This window comes from Colletotrichum jinshuiense, chromosome 3 (assembly GCF_051148585.1).
Source record: "Colletotrichum jinshuiense chromosome 3, complete sequence".
NCBI classification, from domain to species: domain Eukaryota; kingdom Fungi; phylum Ascomycota; class Sordariomycetes; order Glomerellales; family Glomerellaceae; genus Colletotrichum; species Colletotrichum jinshuiense.
Window position 1 is genome coordinate 1,750,395 of NC_139310.1, and position 24,545 is coordinate 1,774,939.

The following is a 24,545-nucleotide window of genomic DNA, read 5'->3' on the forward strand; positions in this document are numbered from 1 at the left end:
CACATACCTATGTACCTGGCATGAAGTCAAGGCCGCAAGTCCGAATAGCACCCACCCCAGTCCAGACTGCTGGCCGAGGAAGTCTCAACCCAGTCAAGAATGCAAGCAATAGTAGCAGAGCCGGTGGGCGGAGGCGAGACAGCTATAGGGTTGAACTTAGAAATGTTCGAGACTGACTCGGATACAGCGATGTAGGTCTCAACTCTTAGAGTTCAGGCCAGGTCGAATGGAATCATATTGACCCTTGAAAGCTCACATGTTCAGCCCATACCCCTCATATTTCCTGTCCCATTCGTTTCGTATCACGCTACCTTTAAGATTGTGGCCATTCCTGTATGCCTTCTGGCTTTGCAATATTCCTCCGTATCGATCCCTCTTTTGCCCTTCTCGTTCCTGCCCTCTTTTGCCCTGCTTAAGCTCCCCAAGGGTTGAGCGTTTCTCGGGCATCCTTTCCTTTACTTTACGTTCCTTCTTTCGTTATACAGCCCTGTAACCCACCTTAGCAGCCATGAATAAGCCAGGTTCAAGTCACCAGATCAAGTACTTGGCGGTGGTTGCCTCCTTGGTCTTCATCTGGCTGGTTTGGCGTCTCGATCTCCACCAAGAAGTCGCCCAACACGCCCGTAAGATCACACACCCGCACTCAACACCATACGATGGCCTCATCCAGACCAATAGTGAGGTCCTTCCTCCCGAGAAGGCCGCCGACTACTGTGACCACTACCGCCTCAAGGCGGCCAACCACGAGATGGTCCGCAAGCGCAAGGTCTATGACCTGCTCTTGATAAACACCGAGCTTGAGATGCTTGAGCTTCGCCTGGGTCAAATGGCACCTTACGTTGACTACTTCGTCATCATCGAGTCAGACAAAACTTTCACTGACCACCCCAAGCCACTGTACGTTAAGGAGAACTGGGAGCTCTTCAAGCCTTGGCATGACAAGATTATTCTGCGAACAATGGATCTTGAGGCTCTCAAAGAGGGCTCCGCCTGGGATCGCGAAACCATGAGTCGCAACGCCATGTACGATCAGGTTATCCCCGGCCTCCAGGGCATTCAGGCCGCTGCGCTTGACGACGTTCTCATTGTGGCCGACGTCGATGAGATCCCCAAGCCCGAGATAATCCGAGCCCTGAGAAACTGCGAGATCCCAACACGCGTCACCATTCACTCCAAGATCTATTACTACTCTTACCAGTGGCTCTGCCGCAACGACTGGTATCATCCCCAGGCTACCGTCTACCGTGGTGCTAATACTGTTAAACCCGACGATCTACGCCACAACGCCGACGAGCACCACTTTAACCACGGCGGCTGGCACTGCAGCTACTGCTTCAGCACTGTCGAGGAGACGGCGAAGAAGATCAACTCCTTCTCTCACGCCGAGTACAATAAGCCAGAGTTCAAGGACCCCGACTGGATTGTCAACGTTTCCCGACGTGGTCAGGACATGTGAGTCTCGCTGATACCTACCCAGGGGTCACTATGTTACTGATACTGTACAGTTTTGGCGGAGGCGATAGCAACTTTGACCGAGTCGAGGATAACCATGATATTCCGGACTACGTCAAGCGCAATCCGGACAAGTTCAAGTACTTACTCGACCGCGACCCGCCCAACGGCAACTTCAGGGACTACACTCCCAAGGAAAAGTCGGCTCCTATGGCCTGATTGATTGCAGCGCATCTATATCAAGTTCTCGTTCAGTGACTTGGAGGAAATCGTCCAGTTCCCAAAGGACGTGATGACAGGCGTTCGGGGCGTTGGTCGGGGGGTATGTGGGGAATCTAAAGAAACATTTCCTATCTCGACTTTGTTAGTGCTAGTAATGCCGCGGGATTTCAATATACAAACCGCCCTTCATCATATTCGCAAGCACGAAGCAGTCCAGACCTCCCTCTCTACATGGGAAGCACTGCCAGCATGTGGAAGCGTGCTGCCACGCCTGCCTCAAACGGTGATATCAATGCTATGAAAAGAGGAGCTGATGGCAGATTGCGCGTTGGGCGGGTGAAAATTTCCCCATCGAGACGAAGACGAAACTTTGGATGATGTTCCACACATTGCACAAAAGCAAAATAAAGTTTCCCCACGATTGGGAAACCGCCAGGATCTTCCCGATACATCTTGTCCGCGCGAATTTCATACCGGTAATTCGAGGCCGCGCCCAGTACATCCGCATCTCGTGCGGCTACTATTTCGGGAGCCGCCGCCCATCAAACCCGACAAACCCGAGCAAATAACGCCCCCCCCCCCCAAAGCTCCCAACTCTAATAATCAAACTTTGTATTCATTCGGTGGTGGGATGGTACGAAAAGGACGAGGCGGAACTGTCGCTGCTTTTGAAATTCCTCAAGCATACATATCACAATCAATCATCACTTTTGGGTCCCATTGTTTGGCACCGTCCACTTTGATCGTATTGTTTGATGAACTATGTTCTTTTTTATCTCTCTCTGTTCGTTACGAGCAGACCGAGTTGGTTGCATATTCGAAACTGCCGCAACATTCGTTTGATTATGGTCGCCATGCTGGGTGAAACTTTGAACAATCACACCTACGGGTAAACCTGGCGTGGCCCGCGGCCGCCGTCAACATGCGGACTTTTAGGTTTTTCTTATTCTATATTCTTTGTTACATACATGTATATAAAAGGGACACCGAATAAAGGGACCACCCTTGCTAGGGGCTGTCATCCAAGCCCGAAGTCCGTGACATCCCTCTGAAAAAGACGAGTTCCAAATATCCCTTCTAGCTAGCTAGGTCTCCCCCCCTCGAGTCAAGTGTGGGCGGCCGGCTTTGCCAGGGTTCAAGGGGCCATCCGAATACAGCCCGCCTCCGTTTCCCGTTTAGATATTTTTGTAAACCTGGCAAGTAGCCTATCCCTAACAGACGGCCCGCGCCCGAGATTTGTGACCGGTCGGCGTTTCTGTTGGAGGGGGAAGCAAGGCGGCGCTGGCCAAGTGATTGCTGTTCAGACGGCGAGCAACGGGTACTAATGTATTGCCTTCTAATATGGCAGAACATGGGTGTATACGGCCTCTATTCTAACCGGGCCGCATCAAAATAAAAACTGCTGCTGCTGAAGTGGCAATAGTTCACTTGATTGTGGATTAGTGAAAGTGATGCCTTTGTACATGACACACATCGCAACTTGATATTATGTCACTACAGTTGTAACATCTGCATACTCCTCCTACTATCTTAATGAGGTAGAGAAAAGCCTTGGGTCATAATACGATAAGAAACCATTAGAAAGCCTCGGGTTATTACACGTCGCACTTGCCTCCCAGCACCCACGTCCCATGAAGTGACTGAACGCCCTTCCATCCCAAGAAAACCTGTATCGGATCAAAGCGACCGGAGTCAGCGAGAAGTCCCAGTTCCGTTTAGCGACTCCTGCTTCTTCGACGGCTGCGACTACGGTCTCTCCTATCCCGACGTGATGAAATGCTTCCCTCCCTTCGGCTTCGTCGCTCCCGATCTCGGTCGCGGTCCCTGTCCCTGTCTCTGTCTCTGTCTCTGTCTCTGTCCCTATCCCGTCGATCTCCCCTAGATCGGTCTCTGTCGCGGTCTCTTTCACGATCGCGGTCTCTGTCTCTTCGATCCCTATCGCGGTCTCTGTCACGGCCACGGTCCCTCTCTCTGTCCCGCTCTCGGTCTTTGCCTCGACTCCTGCTTCGGGACCGGCTGCGGCGACGCTCATGATCGTCCCGGGCTATATCGTGAGGTCGATCTCTGTCTCTACCAGGGGGTACATAACGGTCTATTTCGTCCAGGTCGCGCTTGCGCTTGGCTTCCGGAGATCGCTCCCCTGCGCTCCTCTTATCATCGATTCCAGGGACTGGCATGCCCTTCTCCCGGGCCTCACGCTGCGCAGCGAGATAGGCCTTGGCCTCTTTCTCACGCTTCCGGACTTCGTCCATCTTGGTCGCCTCCTTTTCGTCCTTGTCTTTGTCCAGTTTTGACAATGATCTGAGGACCGAAGAGGCCGGTCTCGATCGGGACCGACTCCTTCGATCACGATCTCTCGTCCTTTCAGGAGTACGCTCCCGACGGGTACGAGAACGGCTACGCTCACGGCGGATTGACTCGCGTCGGTCGGCTCGTGGAGACCTACTGCGGTCTCTCCTGTCTGTACGCGGCCGAGAGCGGGAGCGGGAGCGGGACCTGTCTCGTCTGTCCGGTCTTGGGCGAGAACGGCTACGATCTCTCCTGTCAGTGCGAGATCGGGATCGGCTCTTCTCACGACGCTCCGTCCGAGTTCGTGAGCGACTCCTTTCTCGCCTGTCGGAACGTAGTCGGTCTCTGCGGTCACGAGATCTGGAGCGGCTTCTGTCGCGGCGGTCATGGCGAGTGCGTGACCTGCTACGATCGCGTCGAGCTCTGGAGCGAGTGCGAGAAGGAGTCCTATCTCGTCGTTCGGGTCTTTCAGTGCGCGTCCGGGATCGACTTCGCTCGCGTCGTATTTCACGAGATCTATCACGTCTCTCACGACTCCGATCACGCGGCCGAGGGGATCTTGAGCGACGATCACGTTTGCGGCGGTCATCGTCTTCTCTTGTGCGGCGCCTGTCTTCGTCGCCGTCCTTGTCCTTGTCCTTGTCTCGTTCGTGATCTCTACCGGTCGCCCGTGACCGGCTGCGGCTTTTTGCCCTCTCTGGTCCGTCGATCTTGGGTGTCGCAGCAACACTAGCGTCTCGTGCTTCTGTCTTGGTCTGCTCAACGGCCTTCTTCGACTCCGAGATCTTTGGCGAATCACGCGAAGCAACCTTCTTGAAAGGCATGATGGCAGACGCAGGAGCCAGCTTTCTAGGTGGTGGCGCCAGTGCCTCATCGATCTCCAACTCTGGTTGCTTTGCTGTGACACGCTTGCTTTCACGGAGGAGGTCTGCGAGAGCTTCTTGCTCGAGCCTCTCTAGCTGTTCCTTGGAGAGTTTCTGTTTGGCTTCCTCAGACTCTTCGTGGCGCTCCTTTCGCTTTCGGTCTCTCTCCTCTCGGCGTTCGCGGTCGTGGTCAGCATCGCGGTCACGATCACGGTCTCGATCGCGAACCCTGTCCCTTCGGCGACTGCGACTTCGACTATGGTCGCGGTCCCTGTCCCGACTCCGCTCTCTGTCCCTGTGCCGACGGCGCTCTTCTCTTTCAACCTCTCGTTCCGCCTGAAGCTTCTCCCTAGCAGCTCGCCTGGCGTCACGTTCCGCCTTGCGTTGGACCTCGGCCTTCTCGCGTTCCTTTTCAACCTTCTTACGCTCTTCCCTGGCAATCTTACGCTTCTCCTCTTCAATGGCGGCCTCTTTTTGTCTCAATTCTTCGCGAACTCTCTCCCGCTCAGCTTGTTTCGCCATTGTTTCTGCATGGTAATCTTCGTCTGTCTTGGATCCTCGCTGTTGCTCTGCCGAAGCTTCGTCCTCGCCGATGTCGGCACGGCGCAGATGGCGCATGCGCTCTTCAATCGCGGCCCTGTCAATGAGCTGTGTAATGACCTGCTGGGCTTTTTGATACACGCCAGATCGCTCAAGCGCGCCGTCTATCAGGGCAGCAGCCTTGCCTCGGTCGAGGGTCAGTAGCTGTGCTGGGTTGCGCTCTACTTCTTGCTCGGCGACTTCGAGGATGGCTTTCGTGACTTGTGCCTCGTAATCCTGCACTTGATCAGCTGATACTCGACCGACAAGGGTTCAGATATGACATACACTCGCTGCAAACTTGTCCCATACTTCCTTTCGAATAGCATCGTAGCCGCCCTTCTTCTTGAAGCTATGCGCCAGCGACTCGATAGCTGCTCGAGTCGCAGATGGCAAAGGGAGGTCGGAGGCCTTGAATTTCCTGGGGGCAGGAGAGTCGGAAGAAGTTGCCGTAGCGTCAGGCTCGGTGGATGAGACCCCGGTCGTCGTCACTGGAAGCGTTGAAGTCGCCATCTTGTTCGGTCGTAGGTCTTTCAATTGGGGGCAGAAGCGCCTGGGGCGTTGTGCCTTTTATTGCTGGTAAGCGTCGCAAAATGGCGTCGCGGGTAGTTGTGCTCGTCGCATGTGTTCGCCGTCCAGCGCAGTTAGCGACAACTGATCAAGCAAATGTCGATTTTCGTTGGCGCTTAATGGCCATTGGTTGATTGAGAAACGATAAACCGACGAGCGTTGGCGATGAGTGCGCCTTGGGAAGAAGAATTCCAGAACCCTTGCTTGCACAGACGCGTTCGGAAAGCACCAAAGCAACCGATCGAAGTGCAGTTCAGTGGGGGCTGGCAGGGGATCATGAATCCAGTGGGGCTTATATCCCTGTCAAGACTACCCAGTGGTCTTAGCGTAGTCCCTTCCCTAGCACATGAAAGCTGTACTCATACCGTGCCGGCTTCAGTGATCATTGCTAACAAGTGATCGATAGTTGGTGTTGGAACTCTGTTTTTGTCTAGACTTTAATTTGTTCACAGATAAGACACTTCTGGAGACAATTTGACTATGGCATGAAGTTTTTTCCTTCACCAGCGACCGACGCAATGCCGTCCCTCAGTCCGAGGCCAACATGCCGGTATTTGAGCAAATGAACAATAGTTGGGTTTAGTTGAGTGTCAAACTGCAAGGGTGCGATCGAATTATATTGATAAACCACTTCTGATTTGAACCCAACTCGTTGTACATTGTGTAGATTTGGCCTCCATGACTACGCCGGCAGTATGATAAGGTAGAGTGTTATATGCATTTCGACAAATGTCACCAGAGCATTGCATTACCCTATCCAAGCTGAACACCCTGAGTTTGAATATTATATAGCATATATATTCAAACCCAGTAGCTTGAAAGATGCCAGTCGGTCGAAGCGAATGAGTCAAGTATCTGGTGTCTACATAGACCATTTAAACTAAGCGGGGAAGATACATACACGTTGTCCAGCTCGACATATGCGAATCGGCTCACACATGATCTATTAGAACGCCGGTTGACAGGCAATGCCTATCTATTCATCCGTTAAAATCTTACACAGATAGACCCGGTTGCTGTGATGAAAGCCATGGGAGCGAGCTGTCCTGAGAGGATTCGGTTGTGAAAGCCTACTTTGGACGCCCGCTGGCAAAAGTCCCTAGTCTCCGAAACTGTAGAAGCAAGCACTGTATGCGCCGATATTAACGGAAATGACCAGTAGCATTCATGCGCTGCCCCTAAGGTCCCTGGGAAGCCTCACGAGAAGGGCGTGATGATGTTACTAGTTATGTCGCTAGTGGATCTCTTTCACATGCTGCCCTCAGCTATCGGCATTACCCAACTCCCAAAGCATGAAGGGAAACATCCAGTAGTCAGAAAGCACCTGCATTGGTATTAATGATGCCAAAAGGACGACAGAGCCCAAAACGCCATCCAATAATTGCCGCTCCAAACCTCGGTTATCCCAGAGTCCTTATTCCTTCACCAAAAACTCCTCAATATCCTTATCCTCATCATCCTCTTGCAACTCCGCAAGTCTCTTCTCCTCAACATCAATCAACTTCTTGAGCACATCGCGCTGCCTCCTGCGTGCCTTCTTGCCCCAGTCAGTAGCCGTGGTCGAGCTAGCAGGCGCCTCGTTGTCCTCGTCGTCGCTGTGATCAGGAATCTCGACCTGGCCGCGCAGGGTGTTGGGTTGGACTTTGGCCTTCGGGCCGTCCCATTGGTCCTCAAGAGGGGTCTCGTGCTGCTTCATTTGCGAGCTACCAGCTACCTTCATCAGGTAGGGGCGGAGCAGGCAGTAGGCACCGACGATGATGATAAGTCGGATCCATTTCTCGGGCGTCATGCCATCAAGGGTGCCGCGCAGGTTGGTACTGAAGCGCTTCCAGATGGTGCCGGCGAGGTCGATGATTGCGGCCATTTTGGAAGGACGTTGAGGTTGGGGATTGAGGTGGGGTGAAGCGATGGCAGTAATGAGCTGACGTTGTAGATTAACCGAATGGGCGGCTGGTTGGGGATAGATGCTCGATGGGTAGACACGTTGCGGGTGGACGGCGCTTTTTCCGGAAGAGGTGAGGCTTTTGAGGGAGTAACAAAAGAAAAGATGCAGGATGACAAGCCGAGGCCGAAGAAAAATGTCGCGACGTTGACATGTCGGGCCGTACGGCGTCAAAATTGCGCGCAGAGGCCCCACGTTAGAGAGCCCGCTAGCGTGAACCAATGGGTGGCATGGCATTGGAGAAATGGTGCTGGAGGCTTAGCACCACCCAAGGGTCCTACAAGGGGTGCGGTCAGTGATGTCACAGCGCGCTGCTTTGACGGTCCCGTTGTACAACCACCACTACTCAATAACATTACAAATTGTTATGTTATCGATACAATACTCACCCATAATATCGCAGGAATTTTTTCGATTTATTGTTTATGTACACTGGACAGGAGAGATATCAGAAAGAGTTGGGGACGGTGTCCAATGCCATCAAAAAGCTGACAACTGCTCGAAGCAAATGCACGCCCAGCGGCAAGTTTACAAGCTTAGTCAGCAGTAGCAGTTTCAACCACGAAAACGTCGCGAGATCATGTGACCATTCCTCCATCAACGACCGCTCAAGGTTCTTGAGATCGCAAGTTGCAAGTTCGCCATTTGGAGACTTGACTGGGCAGCCATTTAGCCGCGAAATAACGTTACTTCCTAACTTGGGAACAAGGTCTCAACAAGATCGATCCTGAACCTCTCCACGAGCCACTTTGTCCCTGGGCTGCTCTATATATTCATAAGCCCCAGTGACGCGTCCGTCGCGTTAAGTGGGAAAGTCGTAAAACCGCAGAAATCCGTTCCTTTCTATTTTCTCGTCCACTTCCATCAGCGGCAACTTAAATGGCAGATATGGCTAGCGAGGAGGAGCGCGAGGTAAAGAGCCTCCTCGATGCCAGCTCAGTAAACCTTGCTAATATTACATGTCTAGCGCCTCAAGGCAGCGTTGTGGTTCGCTGTTGGCAAAATCGTTGATGAGGAGTCAATCAAGCAAAACTGCAATGCCACGCCGCAGTTCATCGGTGCACTCACTGAAATGGTTTGGGCTCAAATAGGTAAGACTAGTTCCTCTTACAGGGGAGGTTTCTCGTGCATATTTGAGTTGAAATGCTGACTTCTTGACCAGAATCTGTGGCAGGTGATCTAGAGAGCTTCAGCCGGCATGCTCGGAGGTCAACAGTGACCACAGACGATGTAGTATTGTTGGCGAGAAAGAACCCCGATTTACTGGACATTGTCCGCGAATTTGTAGACCAGAAGAAGGCGGACAAGCTGAGGAAGGGGAAGGGGAAGGAAAAGAGATGACAACTTTTGTAAGCATTTGCGATTGAGGCAGGTGCAGTGGACGAAAATGAATGGGAGGAATTAGCCGGTGTACTTAATGATACCCCAGAGTTTATGAATATCATGAAATGGATCGCAATTGCAACCGCGGCCGCAACCGTGACCGTCGCAAAGGCAGAAGATATATGTTTAGATCGTTTCATGAATCGAGAGACAAACGATAAAATTGTCATTTTGAGGAGGTATCTAGTGATGAATGAAATTGCCGAACGCCCGATCGTCAGTAAACCTCGTTTGGCCCACGCTTCGTGTGAGACGACCCTTAGTAACGCCTTTGATATGCCCTAATCTGCCCGTCCTTAAGCCTGTTCCCTTCTTCTTGAATCCTCCGCAGCTTCGGCTTCCTCCATCTCCGTAAAAAGCTTCCACTCCTCTTCGGTGAGGTGAAACCACTGAGCAAGGCCAGTGATGAGTGCCCAAAGCTCACCGGCAATCACCAAATGCAAGAACTCTAGTCCAAGGAAGTTGGTGACACTTCTCAAGGTCATGCCGCTGAAGATGTTGGTGTCATATATATCAAAGACGGGGAGCCCCATTCTCAAGCGGTACGATCTGGCAACTAGCCGCAGTGCAACAGCCTCATATGGCGAGACAAGCACGTAGCCCGAGATGACTGTAAAGATATCGGATGCCAAACATGCCGGCAGCCTTGTAAGCATAGTGTCCATATACTGCACGGACGTATGGCCATAACCAGACTCGGGTCCTGTACTCGGTCGCAGCTCGGCAGACCACAAACCTGGAGGGGCGTCGGTTGAGTCCGTAGCTTCAACATCGAAGCTAATAAGAGTCGCACTAACACCTCCGTCCTCCTCATCATCACTGCCGTAGTCATCCCCTCGGGCTGAAAACGCGCTTGGTCGCCGTACTGCCTGAACAGGAGTAGCTTCACTGACCCCCGGGCCGACTTCCGGATGAATTTCGTGCAGAATATCTTCTTCTCTAACTTCAGACAAAGATTCAGGTTGCTGTCGGTCCACATCGGGCACTGGTTCTGGAGCCTCCGGGATCGGCGCGGGTACGGATGGTGGGGGAGGAGGCGGGGGAGGTTTGCGGTGATGCACCGTGTTTGGCAGTCGTCCGTAAAATTCTTGCCACAAGTGGCCAGTGACCTCTGTCCAGATCTGACCCCAAATTACATATGAAACGAACGGAATCGCGTTCACACACCATGCACCGGCATACTGAGCAAGAGAAGATGTACTGAAGTCTTTTGGTGGCGCCGGGGCTGCAATGGGGGATGAGGGAGAGCCGGGAACGAAGAAGCTCAACGATGGAAACCACTTGCCAGAGGGTACGATTTCTAGTCTTTGAAGGAAGACATACAGCTGCAGATGCACCCGGACGTATGATAGGGCGGCGTTGATATACCGGTTCTTTCTTGGAAAAGGGTAGAACCAGTAGGTAGCCATCTTGAAAACATGGCCTCCTAGGAAGGTCGGCAAGCCAGTAAGAAGAGCGCTAGAGATTGAGCGCTGGCTCCTTTCGTACTGAAAGAGTTCGAAGAATGAGATATCGGCGTAGCGCTTGTACAGAAGAATGCGTAGGCGCATGCCGTTGATACCCCAAACGCCGGCAATCTCCAAAGCTCGCCCGAACCGCAGCAGCCGTGTGCCGACAGCGTCTTCGTAGTTAAAGTAACGCCGCACGGAGTCAACCTCGGCCGATGACGGGGTATTGTCTGGTTCTGCGACGCCGATAACCTGCATGACCTCATTGTGGGATCGAACCATGTCGCGGTTCATTCGTTTCGTCTCCGGGTTGACGGGCCGGCCCCGATTGTCGTACTGCTGGGCTGGTGCCCGCGGGTCGTCCTCTCCTTCGCCGTCTATAACATCATCGAACGGCGAACGGCCCTGAAGAAACCCATTAACTATGATTGCTACAAATAAATGGAGGACTTACCAGGGCTTGCGCGGTCAAGGGGCCAAGTCTCGTCATCTTTGGAGGCGGGTGCGCATCGACCACATGTATGCGACGGTTCGGAGACTGCTCTTCTGCCGCACTCGCTAAGAAAGCCCGTAGATGATAACTCAGGAGGTATCAGCAGGGAAAAGGAAGTATAAACTCGAATATGTTTTTGGACTTTCTAACAAATCAAGGAGTATTGCAATGCGCCCGGATGATCTTCAGAGCTCCCGGTGCTAACTAATGTGGTGCTGAGGATGAGCTCCTGCAGTCCGGTGGAGCACCGATTAGATAACGTTATCGATAAGAAACATCCCGCCAAAGCAAAGAAAAATTTCTAGACAAACACCGCCATTCGTCGCTTATCGCGATTGATCGTATTGCTTCTACAACCTGCAGTATGGCGAGCAAACAACCCTTCAAGACAACTTTCGAACCGGAAAAGGTCATTCGACCAATTTTCACCGGCGGATCTGTCGCATTGGACAATGGCGCCAAAATTCTGGCGACTCCGCTCGGCGAAGATGCCATCTTGACCAACCCCTCCAACGGAAAGCACTTGGCGAGAATCGAAGGAGTATGCACACCGGAGTCGCTCAATCGATGCACGGCTAACGGTTCTTCTTGCAGGATGGCGAACAAATCTCGACTCTGAGCTGTATGTCTGATCGATTGCGCAACCGGCCAACCGTGTTCTAATCAACGTTTAGTGACACCCTCCGGATCGCACCTCATCATCTGCTCCCGATCTCTGTCTATGAAAATTTACGCCTTGAAGACCGCCGAAGATGGAACGATAGAGGCGAAGTTGACCCGATCGCTGAAGCCACATGGAACCCCTGTTGTAGTCCTCGCCGTCGACCGAACGAGCACCCTTCTTGCGACTGGTGGAACAGACGGAGCGATCAAGGTTTGGGACATCGTCGGAGGCTACGTTACGCATACCTTCCGCGGACCGAGTGTTCTTGTCTCAGCCCTCCACTTCTTTGAAGTTGCAGCGCGCTCGAATGAGGTCGAGGTTGAGAAGGCTGGTAAGAAGGGAAAGAAGTTGAAGCAGGCCGAGGAGCATGACGACAACTCTGTGACCACCAACTGGCGACTCGTCTCCGGTAGCCAGGATGGCAAAGTACGGGTTTGGGATCTTCACAAGCGTACAGTCATTGCAAACCTTGACTCGCACGTCTCCAATGTTCAGGGTCTAGACTACTCTCCCGAACAACACGCGATTGTCTCGGCAAGCAGGGATAAGACGATCATTTGGTGGGATGCGAAGTCTTGGAAGATTCGGAAGGTGGTGCCTTGTCTTGAACTTGTCGAGGCTGTCGGTTTTGTTGACGGGGGTCGTCTGACTTACTCGGCCGGAGCCAAGGGTTGTCTCCGTATTTGGGATACCGACACCGGTCGCGAGTTGACGAAAGACCAGCCTGCAAAGGCCGAAGCAGAGGGCATTGTCAGTGCTGTATCGCACCCCGAGCTTCCCTTCGTCTTGTGTGTGCAAGTGGATCATACCCTCGCGCTCTACAAGGTGCCGGAGAAGAACGCAGTTGAGGGCTTGATGTTGGAACCTTTCAGACGGATTTCCGGAACCCACGACTCGATCATTGACTTGAACTACCTCCTGCCCGACCGCTCACTGCTTGCCCTTGCGACTAATGCTGAGGATATCCGAATTGTGTCAGTTAAGGACGATCAGGACTTGACGACAGAAAACGCAACATACTTTGGCCAAGATTTGGCCCTATTGAAGGGACACGACGACATTATTGTGTCGCTGGATGTCGATTGGTCCGGATATTGGATTGCCACAGGCGCCAAGGACAACAATGCTCGCCTCTGGCGCATTGATCCCGCAAACAACTCCTACACATGCTACGCCACCTTCACCGGACACACTGAGTCTATTGGTGCTGTCGCCCTGCCGAAGCAACCGCCCCCGGAATCCTCGCCGCAGTTCAAGGACCCCTTGGGCCACCCCCCACCATTCCTCTTCACCGGTTCCCAAGATCAGACGGTGAAGAAGTGGGAAATTCCCAGAGAGCCTCAGCAAGCCCGAAAGGGTGGATCACGCGCTGTCTTTACAAGAAAAGCGCACGACAAGGATATCAACGCCATGGATGTCCACCCCTCAAGCCAATTGTTTGCGTCTTCATCCCAGGACAAGATGGTTAAGATTTGGTCGGTGGCCGAAGGTGAAGTCCAGGGTATCCTTCGCGGGCATAGACGTGGTGTATGGTCTGTCAAGTTTGCTCCTTCTGGCTGCCCCTCCATCCAGGGAGACGGGGGTCAGGTGGCTGGTAAGGGTGTCGTCCTCACGGGCAGCGCTGACAAGACGGTGAAGCTGTGGAGCCTGACAGACTACACATGTATCCGGACATTTGAGGGACACTCAAACAGTGTTCTGAAGGTCGTCTGGCTGAACATGCCCAAACCCGAGGCCAAGGGCAAGAAGCAGGTTCAGTTTGCCAGCGCAGGCAGCGACGGTCTTGTCAAAGTCTGGGACGCCAACTCGGGCGAGACTGAGACTACCCTGGACAACCATGAGGACCGTATCTGGGCCCTAGCTGTCAACCCAGCTGATAACACTATCGTCTCCGGCGATGGCGATTCCATCGTCACCTTCTGGAAGGATACTACGTCCGAATCTCAGGCCGCGGCCACGGAGGCAGCACAGAAGCTCATCGAGCAGGAGCAAGAACTCGAGAACCATATTCACCACGGATCTTACCGTGATGCAATCGTTCTTGCCCTCCAGCTTAACCATCCTGGCCGCCTACTGAGCCTCTTCACGTCCGTCGTTACTAGCAGCCCCGAGGCCGGCAGCCTCTGCGGTCTAAAGGCGGTTGATCAGGTCCTCGCGACGCTCTCTGACGAGCAGATCTTCACACTGCTACTAAGACTGCGGGACTGGAACACCAACGCGCGGACGGCAACGGTGGCGCAGCGTATTCTTTGGACCCTCGTTCGAAGCTACCCTGCCTCCAAATTTTCGAATCTCTCAGTCAAGGGCGCGCGCGGGCAAAAGAGTCTCAAGGAGGTACTGAACGCGCTCAAAGTGTACACGGAGAGACATTACAGAAGGACAGATGAGCTCGTGGACGAGAGTTATTTGGTGGAATATACCCTGCGGGAGATGGACAGTCTTGCGCCTGCGATAGAGGATGTAGCCATGGAGGACGCGGTGGATGTATAAAGGGATGCTACCATGGTGTCCTGATGCGGATAATAACTTGTAAATATCCATTACTGGAACTTTAGAAAAGAGTATCGGATTTTTGAGGACCTAATCACGTCAAGGTTTATCTGTGCTCCAAAAGGCAGTCATTCCAGTTGTCTCTCCATCATACTTGTCGTAACAATAGCTCGACATGTCGGCCTTTTACTCAATCTCAGCGGTAAAGGCAGTGAAATAGGCAGGTAGCTAGCACAAACCCTTTCCAACAAACCTTGACAAAGCCTGCGTGAGCTTCTGGCTTAAGGCTTCTCCCACACCATGCTCGCCCTCCCTCTATAGCTGAGCCCCTGCGTCTTCTTCTGAATTGTCCTCTGAACTTTGCTCCACATTCCCATGTGTGCCTTCCCATGGGACTTCTTCGGAACTTCCACCGAGCTGTTCTCAACGTCTTCCCCCCATAACGATAAGTAATCAGGGGCCACTATTATCTCAGGGATATTAACCTCAATAGCCCTCTCTCGACGATATACGCATTGCCCCATTAACCTAATTGCATCAGTCCGTCGTCCTTGGCCCCACCAAGTCCTTGCCAGAAGTTTTGCAATCTTCACCGTTTTGCGATGCTCCTCTCCCAGTACTTTCTTACTTACACCCGGTGCATACGACTATAACTCTTCAACCTCCTCAAACCGGTATTCGCACCAGTAAACATGAGACAAGTCCGACATGCTGGATAGTGTCTCAGGGTGCTGTTCTCCTAGTATTATCTTTTCCCACGTCCACACTTGGGACAGCAACTATTCCGCCTCCATAGCCCGGCTCTGCATAGTATACGCCACTCCCAAATTTCTCATTGTGATCAGTGTTCCAGGGCGCTCTTTTCCTAATACTCTCCTTTTTATATCTAGCGTCTGTAAATGCAGCCCTTCCGACTGCCTCTGAAAGCCTCGATAGTAATAGCACATCGCTACATTCTCCATACTGGTCAATGTATCGGGGTGTTCTTCCCCGAAGACTCTCCTACTAGTCACCAGAATCCGCATTTGTACCTTCTCAACTTCTTCGAATTGACACCCTGCGAAATACAGATCTGCGAGCTGGCTCATAGTCCGTAGCATTTAGCCGTCGTCTTCCCCTAGCAATTCTTTTTCCGTCTCTAATAAAGATAAAAAAGTATTGTTTCAGCCTCATCCAAACGGTCTTGTTTCCCGTGTATTGACGCTAGACTACCCATCCTCACAACAACTGCTTCAAATACTTCGCTCAGTTGGTCCACCAAGATAGAGTCACTTTTGTCCAAGAGTTGGACGTACTAGTTGTCCTCTGCCGTATCTTTTCGGCTAAACTTGTGCGTGTATTGCCGACCAAGATCATATTGAACCAGGCTCTTGCTGAGTATTACATCGCCAAGCAGAACCTCGACGTCAGCGTTGACGGTGGGCACCCCACCACATATGCCACACAGAATAGCCTGCTTGACACAGCTAAAGCTAGATCGAAGACTAGCAGTTGCGCCGCAGCACGAGCCTTGCCCATACCAGGAAGCAGGGCAATCACAACGTTGTGGCTCCCGACGCGACCCAATGTGTAGTCATTGTAGTCACCGAGTGCCTTTCCGAAGCTGTGATCTTGTTCATACAAAATTTGGTCGCAGGCCAACTCAGCGACATGGTATTTGAGGGGAAGAGCACATATCGCTGCTATCTGGAAGTCTTCCCGCGGATGGGTCTGAGGGGTGGCCATTATCAGCAGCTGTTGAATCGCTGGATGATGCATTGGCCAGCGCTTCCCGCAACGCAGGGCATTTTCAAAGCATCTGTTGAACTTGACGAACGCGCATGCATGAGCTGTGGGTTGACGAGACTGCAAACCCCCTCTTTTACGGCCAGACAAGGCTGTGGAGGATGCATGTCAGGTCAGGGGTTGCCTTAGGTCAAAGACTATTGGATGACAACGTCAATGGTGACTGCGCCCCTCAGATGCTGCATGTCTTGCGTGCATTCAGTGAGGCAGTCAACGCCTGCAATTGAGCTGCTGTCGCGTCATTGCCTGCGTGGTTTCCATGTCAGAAATTCGGTGGTACCTCCTTCCAGGCAATGTTTTGAGCTACAGATAACTACATGAACAGTAAACATTTTACGGACAATGGTGATGTCAATCATGGCTTGATATGGTTGCTGTGCGGCTGGATGTTTCCGTAAACAAGCTCTAGGCGTGGGTGCTAAATGTGGGGGGTGTGCTTATCGTGAAAGACTGTTGGCTTTTTCCCGCCTTACAATCATGCCCAGGACACACTTATCCGCACACGCCTTCGGCTTCACCTTCGCATTCAACCCGCAGAGCGGACAATAAGGCGCGCAATACCCTCTTAGGCTTGAAGAAACCAATATGGCACACAGAAAACGTTATGCCGAAGAGTCTCTTGAGGAACTCGCAGGGATCGCCTCGCCCGCCTCGAAACGCTCGAGAACAGTTGATTCAGCCATCTCAAATGGATCACTCGACCAGAATGGAGACGCCGCAGACGAGACGGAGGCACAAACACCTACAAACGGCGACGAGGAATCCGAAAGAAATCAAACGCAAGATGCGGTCGATGATGATCACGATCTGGACGACGAAATCCCCATTCAAGCGCCGGTTCGCCAATTAGCACCGACCGACGGCTACGACGACCTCTACCTCGATACAATAGATCGCAACGTCCTTGATTTCGATTTCGAGAAGCTATGCTCCGTAAGCTTGTCCAATATTAACGTCTACGCCTGCCTTGTATGCGGCCGCTACTACCAGGGCCGCGGGCCCAAATCGCACGCCTACTTTCACGCGCTTGACGAGAATCACCACGTCTTTATCAACATGCAGACGCAAAAAGTGTACGTCCTTCCGGAAGGCTACGAAGTCAAGTCGAAGTCACTCGACGACATCAAATTCGTCTCGGACCCGCGTTACACAAAGAATGAGGTCACCGCGCTCGACCGCGCTCCGCTGCGCGCGTCGTTCACCCTGGCAGGCAAAGAGTACGCACCGGGCTTCGTCGGCATGAACAACCTCAAGGAGAACGACTACCTTAACGTCGTGGTCCAAGCTCTAGCGCACGTCGCGCCGCTGCGTAACTTTTGCTTGCTCGAGGACCTCTCCTCGCGCTCCGAGTTGGCGAAGCGTTTCGGCATCCTCGTCCGCAAGATATGGAACCCGCGTGCCTTCAAGGCCCATGTCTCCCCGCACGAGCTGCTCCAGGAGATCTCGCTACTGTCAAACAAGCGCTACACCCTGACGGCACAATCTGACCCCGTCGAGTTTCTGTCGTGGTTTCTCAACAACCTGCACCTTGGGCTGGGCGGCTCCAAGACCAAGCCTGGCAGTTCCGTTGTGCAGCGCATTTTCCAGGGCAAGCTCAAGATGGAATCGCAAGCCATTACAGCGCGCGCCGATGCAGGCGATCGTCTCCGCTTCGAAGACGCTGCCGTGTCGGTAGCAACAACCCGCTTCATGTTCCTCACCCTCGACCTCCCTGCGGCCCCCCTTTTCCAAGATGAGCTCGAGAAGAACATCATTCCACAGGTACCCCTCACGACCATTCTCTCCAAATATGACGGCATCCACGCGCAGGAACACCTTGCCCAGCGCAAACGCTACCGTCTGTTGCACCCTTTGCCGCCATATCTTGTCCTCCACGTCAAGCGCTTCAGCCAGAACAAGTTCGTGTCAGAGCGCAACCCGACGATTGTGACATTCGATCCGCGGGGTTTGGATGTAAGCCCCTACGTCGAGCCAAACCCGGGCGAGTGGCCACCAGGCGAGCCGATCTGGTACGACCTCGTCGCCAACGTTGTGCACGAGGCTGTGCGCGCCAAGGAGGACGTCGCGGACAGTGGGGAGGAACGTAAGACGTGGAAGGTACAATTGCGGGACAAGGGGCATGACGAGTGGGTTTCGTGCCAGGATCTCTTCGTTGAGAAGGTCCAGAGTGAGCTGCTGTATTTGGGCGAAACGTATTTGCAAATCTGGGAGAGGCGTAGGTTACCAAGGGACAAGGGCAAGGCGAAGGCATAGCGACAGGGTTACCTTACATGAGTAATGAGCATCGCGGAAGATAGAGTACGCGTCAGTGTGTCCTGAAGCCCACACCAAAATTTCAGCAGTCAGTGGTCGGCCAGTGTCCTGGTCAGTATCTTCATCAAGTCAGCGAAGCCCAGGCTGCCCAGCATCACAGTGAAGCTCATGTCGTAGTCATTGAGACTATCATATGGTCCAGGCTCCTTTCCGAACCGCGCAGCCGGCAGTGCCGTGCGTGCGCCTCAGATCGCAGTAGTATACACCTCCCAAAAGATGATGAGATGGGGTAAGCCAATCCAATACCGCCTGTCGCAATCCATAAAATAACGTGACCGCTAAACGTTGACCGCTGCCCATTTTGCCGCCCCCAGTCGCCTCTGATCCCGTCTCCGAGATCAAGAATGCAGAGAGGGGAGCTTTCGTTTTCCCCTTAGCCTGCTTTGTGGAAGGAACAGCAGTCATCATACTCTCTCTCTCTTCCTCTCTCCGCTCTCCGTATATCCAAACCCGATATTCCTTCTCCAACAAGGTGTATTTTTGTCGGACTTTCAACCCGAATGCTATGAAGACCCGCGGAAGAGACGAAGTCTGATAGTGTACAAATAAACATCAAAGATGGCTCAGAAAAAATGCAAGAAAGGGGTGGGCTTCGTGCTGGCATATCTCCAGCATGGGGGCCCATATGAAAGGGGAGGGCACGCGTTCAGGGTTTGGGGGTTTGGTGGGCTCAAGAGGCGTTAGGCTGCTTTTGCTCGTCGCTGGGCTGCTTGTTGCCGGACCGCTTATCGTGCTGCTTCTCACGGCGCGACTCCTCGATGGCTGCTCGGTGTTGGATGCTCTCGTCATGAGACTTAAACTCGAACTGCGTGTTGGGAGGGCACTTGAGGTAGGCCTTCCACGTCTCACTGAGGGGGTTAGCCGTTGCCGTCTACAGAGATTGGATCAACTTACCGAATCCTCAACACGCGACCGCCAGTCGAGCGAGTCCAAATGCTTATGATGTCCTCGCCGTTGCGGACGCTCACCACACCGCCGCAGACCTCCTCGCTAGCATCGATAAAGGCCTCGCCAAGAAGCGCAAACACAGTGTCCTCCCAGTATCGATCGATGATGCCCTTCTTCAAGCGCAACACCCACTTGCCACCGCTTCTGTTCTCCTCGTCCTCCCAAATTGGACGAATGCCTCTCTTGAAAAAGTGATACTCCCATCCCACGGACAACTCGGACGGTCGCTTGAGATGAGGATAGCCAACCCAAAATTCCTCCACGGTGTTACAGTGGATCATCGGCGTCAGCGACTTAGCATACTCTTGGTACGGCTGTCCCTTGGGCTGGGGCGGTCTGCACCACGTCACCCACTCGTACTTAAGGGGGTGGGCGCGGAGGGTCTCCGAGGATGTCCGAGTCGAGGCAGGCTGCGAGCCCAATGCCTTCTTCTCAGGGATGGAGGCGATGGATGGCACCTTTGCTGCCGGGTCGTGCGCCGTCACACCGGGCTTCGCGCCGATCTTGCCCATGGCAAGGTCGAACGGGTTGCCAGGGGACTTGGGCGTCTTGGCCGATCCAAAGGAGGCGAACGCGCCGGAGCCCAGGCCAAAGGCATTTGCAGCCCCGGCTGTGGGGGAGGCCATGCCGGCGCTGGGGGTCGTTACGTTGTTGAAGGGATTTGATTTGCCGCCGTGTGAGGACGTATCGCCGCCGAATCGTTTGGCGAAGGAGCCGTTGCGGTTGGCGTCACCGCCCGGCGCGGGACTGCCATTTGTCGAGAGTGAAAGCTTGCCAGAGCTGGGGGTGACTGTCAGTTACTTGTTACGTGAGGCAACCGAGGCAGCAAGTGGACACAGGCAGAGGTGAAAAGAGACAACAGACTTGCACTTACTTTGTGCGGCGGGTCCACAGGTTGTTATCCATGGGGACTGCTTTCGACGGCTTTCGGGGTTGAAAATACTTCTATTCTCTTCAATCCCTCCAAATCTTCAGGGGCGGCGGCACCTCGGTTTACAGCTCTGGTCGCAGTTGTGGCGGCTGGGACAGATGGATGAAAATGGGATGCGATGAGGTCGGGATGGCGGCAGCGGCGGCGGGCGGGCGGGCGGGCGGGCGGGCGGTAGAGGAGGGCCCTGCTGCAGGGGAGGGTTGGGGGATGGGAGTCGGAGAGAACGAGCGAGCTTCGGTGAGAGGAGAGTGGTTGTGGTCGTGGAGGATGCGTCGGTGGTATCTTGAGGATTCTATGCGGGGGTATTACAGACGTGTTGTTTTTTGCAGTGTTGGAGCGGTGTTGTGAGGCGGAGAGGAAAGGCGAATTATCGACTAATGGAGAACAATGAACAGCTTGAAGAGAAAAAAAATAATACGGAGTACGGATACTGATTGCCCCATCCTTCTTGACCTTAGTCGTCACCTTGTTATCGATGGCGGATAGAGCGATAGCGCCTCGCTTAGCCCAGGTTAGCCTTACCCCTGATGGTCCACTCGGGGTATTTGGCCAATGGGAGGCGGCGACGGAGAGGCGGGCTCGCTGGAACAGCGCACCACAGTGAGGTCACAGCGAGGTGTTCTTCCCTGGGGCTGGGCCGGAGACACTCATGCTGCCCGCCATCCACTGCATTGGGCGCGGGCAGCTAAAGTAGGGTAGCGCCAGGGAAACAACCCGACCTTCTGTTTTTTACCTATCGGGATTGGTGGACGCGCCGTTATTCGCATACGTTTTACCTAAGAGCGCATGAAGCGGCTGTTGGCGTTACCTACGGGTTTTGTAGCCAGTGTCGGAGGGGGGTATTGTACCGCTCGCCGTCAGATCAGAGTCCCGTTGTATGCCCACTCGGAGTCTGTCCAGAACGGCACCAGGTCGATGTCCTGCTTGCTGTCAGAGTCAGACCCCAACGTGACCCCTTCCACGGTCAGATGGCGAGGTTCTGACCTGTGCATGGCCTGAAACAAATTGCCGGCTATCTTGCATTGGCCACAAAGGAGTCATGAACGACAGAGATAGCTGACGGTTACAGCGTCAAGCTTTTATGGTTAGGTGGCAGGCGGGCTATTTTTGCAATGGTTTCGTGTCTAAGCGCCTGCCGGGCCCTAAAGCCTTACCTCACAACATGGCACTGACAAACAATACTCAGCCGCCACCCTCTCTCACCCTCTCCAATCTCGCAAAGTCACCTGGAAGCATGCGGTTCGCATCAACCGTCATGCTGTAAGACGGAACACCTGCTGGCGCTGGAAGCCCAGGTACCTTCAGCGCCTCACTGAACCACGTGGTGTGCCTGGGAAAAACGTCGTGTGGTTGGCCTACCCCGCCATTTACTCGGCCCACACCCCTGACAGCGTCGGGTGCACAGTGCATTCACGTCCCCTCCAATTCCTGCCCGTCATCCAAAGAAAAGAAAGTCCAGATTTCCGTCACGCCCAAAGTCCACGACGCGCCAGACCGCGCTTACCTCACCTCCCCAGGTTGATCGACATCCGAAAAGCCTCAACTTCTGCGAAGCCACCCCCCGCCCCTCTCCGTCGTCGCACTCGGTCATGCCCCCGAACTAGCAATCCTGTGTGTCGGTTCGGGATCAGCATTGCCTTGCAGCCATGGAAAAGTTCCTTCGGGAATGGAGGCAAGATGCCCTGAACAAGGCCCAGTATGATTCCGCCATCTTCATCGGCGACAAGCTGCTCGCCCTTACCAGTATGTCTCCCTCCACCACTCAGGTTGTCCGACTTTCTGACTTTCTTTGCAGACGACGATAAGGACGCTTTCTGGCTGGCCCAAGTCCACTTTGCAACCGGCAACTACACCCGTGCTCAGACGTTCCTCGCCAAACAAGACCTTGTCGCCCGAAACGTTTCCTGTCGATACCTCGCTGCACACTGCCTGGTCAAGCAATCGAGGTTCGACGAGGCATTGGCCATTCTCGGCGAGCGAAATCCGACCCACCTTATCAACAATGCGAGCAACAAGCGGAAGACACAGAATACAGCACCTCTGGGTAGGGCCTTGGCCCCTCCCAAAGGGGGCTCTAGAGATAGGCAGACTCGGAATGGGGCAGCAGAAGAGGAGGCCACAAACAGGAAGTACGAGGCTGCCATGTGTTACCTACGGGGAATCTGCTACGCCAAGCAGAACGCCTTCGATAGAGCAAAGGAATGCTACAAGGATGCCGTACGCATTGACGTGCAGTGCTTCGAGGCCTTCCAGCAGCTCATGACCAATGCTCTTCTATCGCCGGATGAGGAGTGGCAGTTCCTTGAGTCTCTAGACTTCGACGCCATCAGTGTCTCCGGGGATATCTCGTCGTCTCAAGAGGCGGCAGATTTCACCAAGATGCTGTATACGACACGGCTATCCAAGTATCGCGAACCCTCCGCATTCACCGCAGCATGTGACACACTGTCGACGCACTACCGCCTTTCCGACAACCCTGACCTCCTCCTCGCCAAGGCCGACCTCCTCTATACGCAGTGTCGATACCGAGATGCCCTTGCCATCACCGACTCTATCTTGCAGGACGACAAGTATAACTTTAGCGTCCACCCACTTCACATGGCATGTTTATATCAACTAAAGATGAAGAACGCACTCTTCTTGATTTCTCACGACCTGGCAGACAACCACCCAGAGGAGCCCTGCTCTTGGTTGGCTGTGGGTATATACTACTTTGCAATTGACAAGATTGCGGAAGCTCGTCGTTATTTCAGCAAGGCTAGCATGATGGATGCACACTTCGGCCCTGCCTGGATTGGCTTCGCCCATACGTTCGCCGCAGAAGGCGAGCACGACCAGGCTATTTCGGCCTATTCAACAGCAGCGAGACTGTTCATGGGAACCCATCTCCCCCAGGTTTTTCTGGGCATGCAGAACCACGCACTAAACAACATGACACTTGCGGAAGAATTCCTCAAGACCGCCTATGGATTGTGCAAGACAGACCCCCTTCTTTTAAACGAGATGGGTGTCGTCAAATACCACCAAGACAAACCTCAAGAAGCTGTTCAATTCTTCCGGGCGGCGCTTAAGATCGCTGCAGAAATTGACTCAGACCCTCAGGCCTGGTTGGCCCCGAGAACGAACCTTGCGCATGCATACCGCCGCCTGCGCCTTTGGAAGGAAGCACATGTGGAGTTTGACGAAGTCCTGCGTCAGGGTGGCAAGGATGCTGCGATATTCTGCGCGAAAGCACTCATCTATCTGGAAGAGGGACGCCCGGAAAAGGCCATTGTTCCGCTACATGAGGCACTCGCCATTAACCCACAGGATGGTATCGCCACGGAGCTTTTAAACAAGGCATTGGAGGAGACATCCACTATTGATTTTGCGGGTGGTGACGAACTGGATGCCTTTGAGAACGAGCTCGAAATGGGAAAGGCAGCCGCTAGAGAACGAGTATCTATTAAAATGCCTAAGCTGCGGCGAGATGCTAAAGGAAAGGCAAAAGTTGGCAGGACAAGGGGCATGCTGATGGACGAAGACGAGAAGGGCGAGAGCATGATGGAAATGACTGACGATGATTAGTCCTAACAGGACAGACAATAGTATTATCTGGACATGGCGTCACGGCAGCAATGGGACATCATGTGCAGCACATCTGCACAACAAAAGTGACAGTATGAATAGAGGTTAATGACGACTAATCCTATGAAGATCCCGATTGTGTTTCTGGTGCGAGGCTCCTTTGCTGTGTTTAGCAGCACGTCTGAGATAGACAGGTAAGCAACGCAGCTATAACTGTCTACAAGGGGCAAGTCGTACTTTGCCTCGCCCACATATCGACTTCGATTAACCAGCCTGGCCGGGATGGAATGCCTGACGTTTGCAGTTGGCTTACGCTAGCGTGGATCCTCATTCAGTCGTGCTGACAGGTTGGAGAAGCGGGAGGATTGTTGGTGGCTCGACTGCCGGTCTTATCCTCCAGGCCGGGACAATCAAAGGATCGGCCCATGGGGCAGACTAATGACCAGTGATAACATGATAACAGGGGGTGGTCCACTGGAGTCGTATCCAGTGGCCTGGGCCATAGCTTTGGAGACGTCAATTGAACATACCCATCCCCCTAGCCGTCAATCGTCTCATACTCTCCGAACTGTGCAGCCGAGTTGTTGCACGACTTGCATACAACGC

General features: G+C 53.5%; 9 protein-coding genes across 9 annotated transcripts; 5 read left to right on the forward strand and 4 right to left on the reverse strand.

Moving 5' to 3' along the window:
* Positions 1–508: 508 nt before the first annotated feature.
* Positions 509–1,671, forward strand: EsH8_III_000500 (uncharacterized protein; the record flags this gene model as incomplete). The annotated part of the gene is made up of 2 exons (XM_083262225.1): positions 509–1,452; positions 1,506–1,671. 2 exons carry the CDS (start codon positions 509–511, stop codon positions 1,669–1,671), a joined length of 1,110 nt encoding a protein of 369 aa, XP_083122712.1.
* Positions 1,672–3,389: 1,718 nt separating this feature from the next.
* EsH8_III_000501 (complex proteins associated with Set1p component shg1-domain-containing protein) lies at positions 3,390–5,918 on the reverse strand (the record flags this gene model as incomplete). The annotated part of the gene is made up of 2 exons (XM_083262226.1): positions 3,390–5,642; positions 5,694–5,918. 2 exons carry the CDS (start codon positions 5,916–5,918, stop codon positions 3,390–3,392), a joined length of 2,478 nt encoding a protein of 825 aa, XP_083122713.1.
* A 1,471-nt stretch (positions 5,919–7,389) lies between these two features.
* EsH8_III_000502 (trafficking PGA2-domain-containing protein) lies at positions 7,390–7,839 on the reverse strand (the record flags this gene model as incomplete). The annotated part of the gene is made up of 1 exon (XM_083262227.1): positions 7,390–7,839. The coding sequence occupies one exon, from the start codon at positions 7,837–7,839 to the stop codon at positions 7,390–7,392; it is 450 nt and encodes a 149-aa protein (XP_083122714.1).
* A 966-nt stretch (positions 7,840–8,805) lies between these two features.
* Positions 8,806–9,258, forward strand: EsH8_III_000503 (kinetochore component CENP-S-domain-containing protein; the record flags this gene model as incomplete). Its single annotated transcript, XM_083262228.1, has 3 exons — positions 8,806–8,829; positions 8,885–9,008; positions 9,080–9,258. The coding sequence occupies 3 exons, from the start codon at positions 8,806–8,808 to the stop codon at positions 9,256–9,258; spliced, it is 327 nt and encodes a 108-aa protein (XP_083122715.1).
* A 338-nt stretch (positions 9,259–9,596) lies between these two features.
* On the reverse strand, positions 9,597–11,238 carry EsH8_III_000504 (uncharacterized protein; the record flags this gene model as incomplete). The annotated part of the gene is made up of 2 exons (XM_083262229.1): positions 9,597–11,153; positions 11,203–11,238. 2 exons carry the CDS (start codon positions 11,236–11,238, stop codon positions 9,597–9,599), a joined length of 1,593 nt encoding a protein of 530 aa, XP_083122716.1.
* Positions 11,239–11,605: 367 nt separating this feature from the next.
* Positions 11,606–14,395, forward strand: EsH8_III_000505 (U3 snoRNA-associated protein UTP13; the record flags this gene model as incomplete). The annotated part of the gene is made up of 3 exons (XM_083262230.1): positions 11,606–11,782; positions 11,836–11,863; positions 11,916–14,395. The coding sequence occupies 3 exons, from the start codon at positions 11,606–11,608 to the stop codon at positions 14,393–14,395; spliced, it is 2,685 nt and encodes an 894-aa protein (XP_083122717.1).
* Positions 14,396–16,765: 2,370 nt separating this feature from the next.
* Positions 16,766–18,433, forward strand: EsH8_III_000506 (mRNA splicing protein SAD1; the record flags this gene model as incomplete). The annotated part of the gene is made up of 1 exon (XM_083262231.1): positions 16,766–18,433. The coding sequence occupies one exon, from the start codon at positions 16,766–16,768 to the stop codon at positions 18,431–18,433; it is 1,668 nt and encodes a 555-aa protein (XP_083122718.1).
* A 730-nt stretch (positions 18,434–19,163) lies between these two features.
* Positions 19,164–20,347, reverse strand: EsH8_III_000507 (translation initiation factor eIF 4e-like domain-containing protein; the record flags this gene model as incomplete). Its single annotated transcript, XM_083262232.1, has 3 exons — positions 19,164–19,341; positions 19,388–20,221; positions 20,316–20,347. 3 exons carry the CDS (start codon positions 20,345–20,347, stop codon positions 19,164–19,166), a joined length of 1,044 nt encoding a protein of 347 aa, XP_083122719.1.
* A 1,723-nt stretch (positions 20,348–22,070) lies between these two features.
* EsH8_III_000508 (anaphase promoting complex subunit CDC16) lies at positions 22,071–23,939 on the forward strand (the record flags this gene model as incomplete). Its single annotated transcript, XM_083262233.1, has 1 exon — positions 22,071–23,939. The coding sequence occupies one exon, from the start codon at positions 22,071–22,073 to the stop codon at positions 23,937–23,939; it is 1,869 nt and encodes a 622-aa protein (XP_083122720.1).
* Positions 23,940–24,545: the final 606 nt, after the last annotated feature.